The following is a 7706-nucleotide window of genomic DNA, read 5'->3' on the forward strand; positions in this document are numbered from 1 at the left end:
GTAATGTAATGTAATGTATCTGTCCTCTGCCGACCCAACATGGCCGCAAGTTAACAAACAACAACAACAACAACAGCAACAACAACTAAAGGAAGGAAGTTATTTGCAACCGTTGTTGTTGAAGAGGTAATGTCATAACGACCTCGCTGTCGTTGCTTTAAGTGACGTCAGAGTGCGCTAACTGACTCGTTGGAGGTGATGAACCACTATGAGGGAGACGCAGTGGGGAAACTACATTTCCCACAATGCTCCGCGCCGTGACGTCGGTGTTTTCGCAGGCGTCAGCTGATCCAACCGAAGTCAGACGGAAACGTACAGGCTGCGTGCTTGCGGTGAAGTGTGCGCAGCGAAGTCGCTCGGTGAGTTGACAGCAGTCGACGAGCCCCCTCGCGGGCTTCCATCGATCTGGTATCGGTTTTCGCATCGATTGGTTCACCGTAAATAATGGAACTTACCAGCGGCCTCCCCTCACGCACAAGCTATTAGCTGTGAGGCTAACGGCAGCTAGCTGCATCTTTTAACGAGCCAGCGAGCCGCTGGGGATGAAGGTCCGGAGGTCTTCATCGTGACGAAGGAGAAGCTGCGATGGAGGACTGCGATGGGGAGGACACGGAGACACCTGATCTTCCCCTGGAGGTGAGTTTGTCCATAACTAGAGACTAAAGTTATTTAGAGTAACTTTTATGTAATACGAAATAATTTAACACACTGGGATGTAAGAGACACATCACAAATGTACAGTATATGTATTTTATCAAAAGTATTTTCTGAAAAAAAAATTGTAATATGATCTAATTGAGTATATTAAAAATAAAATAAACTACATTGTTTTTACAATATGATACACAGGTACAGGTTGTTTACACTTTCATGTAACCTAATGCTGTATTTTGATCCCTTGCCGCAGATCCTAGTTTACATCCTTCGCTTTCTTCACACATCGGACAGGAAGGAAGCTTCGCTGGTCAGCCGCAGTTGGTACTATGCCAGCCAGGACCTTAGCTTTCAGGTGATTGCCTCGCATCATGATTTCGAGGTGCTTCATTGGCTGTAGACCCACAGTGCCGAAAGGCGACCGTGGAAGGATCTGCTTTAAGGATCTGCTTTATATGCTATGGGGTCAATTCAACCGCATGCCACCTCTTTCTTTGTTCCTGTTTGTGCAGAAAAATGTCACCTTCTGCTTCCCGGCTTCAGCCTCGTCGCTGGAGCTGATCAAGGGTCTGAGCAGAAAGTCACGCTGCAGTCTTATTATCAGCCAGCTCGATGGGTTCAGTATGTCCAGATCACTGCTTCTGGAGGTGCAGTATGCTGTTATGATTCAAACGTATACCAACTTGGGTTAACATGATTTCAGATGCCTTGTACATATCAATATTCTCCGGTGTTTTCACATCCGAAGAGACTACGCGATTATTATATGATTATTATAAGTTGTTTTATTTGTCCAAGCTGCAACTTAAGAATATTTCAAACTGAATATTTATCACACAAATTTGTGAAGAGCCCCTGAAGCTCCCCCTCGAACCCCAAATGAATCCTGCTTTACGAGGCCAAACAAGACAAATTGGATGTAGAGGTGAATGGGGGAAAAATCTAAATGGGGAGCATTATTGATCGTCTGTGTGTCCATATGTTTCCACTCTGGACTGAAACGGTAGCATTTATTGTGAGAACGAAATTGATCGCTGCTGTCATGTGAACTGTGATTTAAATTAGCGTTGTAATCTCCCCTTAGATGATCTCCCTGTTCCTCCAGGGAATTTCCCCAGCTGACGGGCTTCTGACAGCCTTTAAAAAACAAAACAATCGGAGTAACCAAGTCAAGGGACACATTGTCTTCAGGTCTCCCCTCCTGAAAGGCCGTCATTGTAGTCAACCAGGAACAAGGATAGTTCAGGGCGTTGAGTATTTGCATGGCAGCACTCTTATCATTTTGGATTTCCGTCAAACTGACCAGGATACAGTCACAGACGTGTTGCGGTCCAAAGTTCAGAGCAGCTGCAGGTGTTTCTGCGAAATTCAAACCCTTATCACTCAACTCAACAATAGCGTGTGTATGCGCTTCATTGAATTTCCTGCTCAAAATTAAGCAGATTGCTCTCCCTTGTCTTCTTTTAGGTGGGTCTGTGCCTGGGCTCCAAGTTGGAGAGCTTGTCCCTTCCTGGCAGCAGTATCACCGAAGCCTCTCTGCTTGCACTCCTCCCCCGTCTCACCTCCCTCCGCAGGCTGGACCTCAGGGGCCTGGACAGCCTCTTCATGTCCGGCGCTTTCCTCTCGAGGGAGGAGCACAGACAGCAGGTTTTATACGTCGCGTTATGCGTCAAGGAGTGTTTGAACACTGGAGTGAAGTGCTAATAAATGCAACAAAATCAGGAATCAGGAAACATTTATTACCAAAATATGTCAAACATACAAGGAATGGTTGAATGCACTTATTGTACGTCGCTTTGGATAAAAGCGTCAGCTAAATGACATGTAATGTAATGTAATTTGTCTTGGCGGTTGGTGCGTGACAGTAGACAGTGTGACAATAGACAACAAGACAGCAGTGCACAAGTAATAAAATAAAGTAAATTGAAATGCTAATGCAATGGGTTAGTATAAAACAAGGGAATAAAGTTAAAGTTCAAAATTTAAAATATTAAAAAAGTAAAACAAATATTAAGCATAAAGTGCACTAGCGAACAAGTAACAAAGTGACGAGTGACGACAAAGTGATAAATTACAGTTAAAGTGACTAATGTAAAAGTTGACCAGAATTTGGGGAGATTGTGCCGTGCATTTTTTGAGGGGACACAAACATTTTATGTAATGGTAAGATTATGAAGTAATAAAGTAATAATGATTTCCTAGGCAAGGCACGTTTATTTGTATAGCACATCTAAAAAAGACAAGGCAATTTAAAGTGCTTCACATAAAACCATCAAAGAAACAAGGAAAAAGAAAATAGATTAAGAAGATTTATTAAAAACAGACAAACAAGCTTAAAATTCCTTCACTGGACTGTTTTCATGTCCCCAGTCTCTACGTCTTTAGTGCAGCTTTCTGGGAGTTTGTTCCCGATATGCGGCACAGAAAAGCTAAACGCTGCTTCTCCATGTTTGGTTCGGAATGTTGGCCCTAAACCTTTTAGTGCTTTATGAACCAACAGCAGGATTTTAAAGGCAATTAACGACCCCACATTCTTGGTCTTAGCGAGGGGTCGAGCTGCAGTTTACAGAGACCTGTGAACCTGTGTTACCGTAGCTGTGCCTACTAGTAATCAATCGTGCCAATGAAACACTGTTACCAATCTTTTTGTTTTTAAAGGGGAGGTAATTGGTGATTTGGCACAGATTTATTCATGTTTTATGCAGCAGTCTGTCTTTAAGAACTGTAACTTATTTTCGGACCTTTTCCCGAGTAAATCTTGAGAACCTTTTGTGTCCTACTGTCAAGTGTCACGCTTATGTTCACTACACTATTACGACAGTTAAATGTAGCCTCACCGCTCATATTGATCCCCCTCAATAAATGTTTATGTATATATATATATAGTTTTTCCACCTGTGGCTCCAGATTCAGCTCAAACTCCATCTTGCGGTTGCAGGTCCGGTCGGCTCTGTCTGGGCTGGAGGAGCTGGACCTGTCCGACCTGCGGTACCTCTCCGACGTCACCTTCAACCGGCTCACCGGGTGCACCCCTCGCCTCCGCCGCCTCTCGCTGGCCGGCTGCCACATCGCCTTCGAGTTTGACCCGTACCGAGGCTGCCCGGTGGGGGACGTTAAGGATTCCTCGGCATTGCTGTCGCTGAGGAACGTACGGAGGCTGTTGACGGAGCAGAAATCCTCCCTTGTTGCTCTGGACCTCAGCAGGACTTCTATTACCCCCGAGTCACTACGCACGATAGCACAGGTCAGGTTTCCTTCAGTCCCCCGGTACCTACGCGCTGGTTTATTCAGTGACAAAATAACTGCATTCTGCTCATGATTTCAGTGCGGCCTTTAACTTTTCCTAAAGATAAGAGTTTTGCTTTCCTGTGATCATACAAAACACATATTCCCCTTTACGTTGCATTTTTACTGTGTGTCAGGTTCAGGATTTGGTCTTGGAGGAACTGAGTCTGCACGGCTGTAAGGAGCTCACTGATTACTCGGTGGAGGTTCTGGTGCAGCACCAGCCGAGCATCCAGCGGCTGGACATCAGCGCCTGCACGGAGCTGACCAGCAGGTCCGTGGAGGCCACAGCGCGCGGCCTCAAGTCAATGACTCACCTCTCTTTGTCGCGCAATTGGAGGATCACTGAAAAAGGTACAGATGATGTAATCCGGTTTTCCTGTGTATCATACACGTAAATAATTATTTGTAAATAACAATATACAGCCTTGTCAGAACTAAATCACAAAGCAGATGTTGTATTCCATTGGGATCAAATAAGTGAAATTGTTAGCAATAATGTGAGTCGGATGATTAATAAATAGATCAGGATTCATGGAGGATTCTGGTGACCATCAATATCCACAACATGAGTATTTGAATGTAATTTGATTAAATTTGACAACCCTCATGTGTCTTAAAGAGGTAATTGTTGGGACTCATCTACGTCCTGGAATGTATATCGTTAAACAATCAGTCGAGCCTGGCCTCTTTCTCTGGCCGGGACGATGCAACTCGCGCCCTCACGCATCCACGTGCCGTCCACAGGCCTCGCCGAGCTGCTGTCCGTGTCGTCCCTAAGGAGGCTCGATCTGTCCGAGTGTCTGCATGTCAGCGGGACAGAGGTCGTGAAAGGCTTGACGGGATCGTGTGCTGCCAGAGCACAGCTGGAGACACTCAGCCTCAAGGGCTGCACCTACATCAGGGTCCGTCAGCTAATGTGGTTTTGCATGTGTTTGCATGTTTGTGTGTGTGCGCGTGGAACAACACGTAGGAAAAGACATTCTTCTCCGTCCTCTCTTCAGGATCTTGCAGTTTTCTCTCTCACCCAGCTTCTGGGGTATTCCCTCCGCGAGCTCGACCTGACGTCATGTGTCAACGTGACTGACCTGTCCGTGCGCGCCATAGCCACGTACCTGCCGAAGCTGGTGGTCCTGCGGCTCGGCTGGTGTAAAGAAGTCACAGACTGGGGTCTGCTGGGGATCGTGGAAACGACCAAATGTGATCCCGACCAGGAGACGGTGAGCTCAACGGACCTGTGAGGACGTGTGAGGGCTGGTCGGAGGAGTTCACAGGGCCTGTGCTTTTCGTAGCGGTGTACTGACGGTGTCATTTAACAGGGAGACAAGGGTCCGAGGTTCACCCGGACCTTTGGCAACATGGGCTTCTTCAAGCCCCCTCGTTTGCCGTTTGAGGAGCGGCCCAAGCTGGTGACCCAGACCGACCTGCAGCAGTTCAAACAGCAGGCCGGAGCTTCACTCTTGGCTCTGTGCAGGCTGCAGGAGCTGGACCTCTCGGCCTGCCCCAAGCTCACCGACAGCAGCATCACGCAGGTAGGGGGAGACGAAAGAGTTAACGTATCCGCCGCCGTGTGGAACAACAAGGTGACAGCGTATCGCTTCTCTCTCTCTCTCTCTCCAGGTGGTGCGTTACCCGGACCTTCGCCGCCTGTCGCTCTCCATGCTGCCGGAGATCTCCGACGCCAGCTTGGCCTCTGTGGCTCGGCACTGCCGCAGCCTCACCAGCCTGGCTCTCAGCCACTGCCCGGGCATCAGTGACTGCGGCGTGGCACAAGCCGCGCCGCACCTGCACAGGCTGCAGCACCTCTACCTCTCCTGCTGCAATAACATCACTGACAGGTGAGTGGCGTGCGGCTCCATACGTCTGCAGCCCCAGACTGGAAGGATGGAACTGTTGACCTTTTGCACCCCCCCCCCCTCCCCTCCAAACCCCTTGCAGGTCTTTGTTCCTCCTGGTGCAGCACTGTGGCCGCCTGCGAACACTCGACATCTCGAGGTGCAAAAACATATCGGTAACGGCTGTTGACGTCCTTCAGTCTCAGCTGCCTTTCTTCGAAAATGTCCACTGCAAATATATAGGTGGCGCTGATCCGTCCCTTGCGCTGACTGATTGAATGTCCTCTGCTGGATGACCGCCGGCAGCCGCCTGTCACCCACATGTCTGTGAGGCCGAGGCCACGTGTGTGGCACTAATGTGGAAGGTGCTTCTGCTGCCCGCGCGGTCAAGGTTGCACACGTTTGCGTATGCTTGGATTCAAACGAAAAGACTGCACAGACAAATTATATAACCCCAAAAAAGCTTTGACCGGAATGGTTATATTTTATGTGGCGCATCATCACAGAGGGCTTTCATATAGTTTTCATATGAGTACGTGCACAATTACCTTGAAACCAAAACAAAACCATGGAAGTAAATAAGTAAATACCACAACATCTCAGTACAGTGAGAATGGAATTTGTTTTAATGAGACAGATTTGCTCATTGTTTTAATTTAAATGAAATAACAAGCTGCTTCAAGGTAAACGGTAAGAGAAAAATGAAAGACCCTCTTCCTTACCAAATAATTATGTTGGGATGAAAAGTTCGTTTTTTTAAATATATATGATCATGTAATTTATTTAATTATTTCTGACTAATCTTTTTCTGACCACATTTGCTAAATGAGCTGCTGACTTTGTTCTTGCTTTTCCTTTTTTTAGTGCTTAACATGAGTAAATGTCTGGTTTTCAGCGATAAAGGAAGGTAAGACTTAGTAGTACAAGTGAAGATGGATATGAAGTCAACAATCAACCTTTAGACCAAGCTGCATATCTCGTAGTTCTTAACCTTTTGATTGGGTTAGTTCTTTGCTCTACTTGAAAGCAATTTCAAAATCGATTTTAAATACAATGCTAATACAGGCAACCTTTTGAAATAAACTACTTCATAGATTTAGGGAGATTTATTGGAGGAAATCGAATATAATATTCAGAATTCTGTTTTCAGTATTTTATAATGACTTGAAAGTAAGAATTGTGATGTTTTTGTTACCTTTTTTATGTACATTGTGGAGCAGGTTCACATGTGTCCAAGGCAGCCAGCACGGTTCAAGAAGCCTTGCGATGATGATGATGACATGTATGATGTTATGTCAGCACTGATCCCATTCATTAAGAAAAGGAATTTTTAAAGTTAATATATCTTCTGTAGCAGATACCATCACCACTTTTAAAGACTTTCAACAGAATGTAGGTCCTTTTGTGGTTTTCAAATGTTTCTATTCAATCTATTATTTGTTTAATTTCCTGAAACTTCTAGAACTTGAACTTTGAAAATAAAATCAAAAGTATTTATTGGGCAAGAGTGACTCCATCCAAAGACATTTCATGTTTGTTTTTTTTAATCCTGTGATTGCAATTTTTCCAATTTTCTGTCCGCCTGGTCTCCTTTTTTAATAATAAATGTATAAACTCAACACTAATGCACAATCATGTTCATGACCTTTTATTTTCCCGGGACAAACTGTATGCTACAACTAATTATATCAACATAAACACAAAAGGAAAACAGAAACAGAATCTGAATCTTCGATATTTATTTAAATCACATAGAACAGATTGGGCTTTTGAAATTTCTTCTTCCTTGATGGTAATTGATAAAATAAACTTATGTATTACAATACATACAACTCTTGCAGTGGTCATATCAAAAGTAAAAACAAAAATAACAAGCTATAAATATCTAACTACATAAAGGTATAAAAGGGAGCATGGTTATGTAGAGCTGCG

The 7706-nt window shown here is 45.0% G+C and overlaps 1 protein-coding gene across 1 annotated transcript; it reads left to right on the plus strand.

Moving 5' to 3' along the window:
• The first annotated feature begins 114 nt into the window (after window positions 1-114).
• On the plus strand, window positions 115-7399 carry fbxl9 (F-box and leucine rich repeat protein). Its single transcript, XM_040162352.2, has 11 exons — window positions 115-636; window positions 908-1009; window positions 1167-1301; window positions 2122-2301; window positions 3593-3898; window positions 4077-4293; window positions 4687-4844; window positions 4944-5159; window positions 5259-5471; window positions 5560-5777; window positions 5878-7399. The coding sequence occupies exons 1-11, from the start codon at window positions 586-588 to the stop codon at window positions 6050-6052; spliced, it is 1971 nt and encodes a 656-aa protein (XP_040018286.2). The 5' UTR covers window positions 115-585; the 3' UTR covers window positions 6053-7399.
• Window positions 7400-7706: the final 307 nt, after the last annotated feature.

The sequence above is a fragment of the Gasterosteus aculeatus genome, chromosome X, assembly GCF_964276395.1.
Source record: "Gasterosteus aculeatus chromosome X, fGasAcu3.hap1.1, whole genome shotgun sequence".
NCBI lineage: Eukaryota > Metazoa > Chordata > Actinopteri > Perciformes > Gasterosteidae > Gasterosteus > Gasterosteus aculeatus.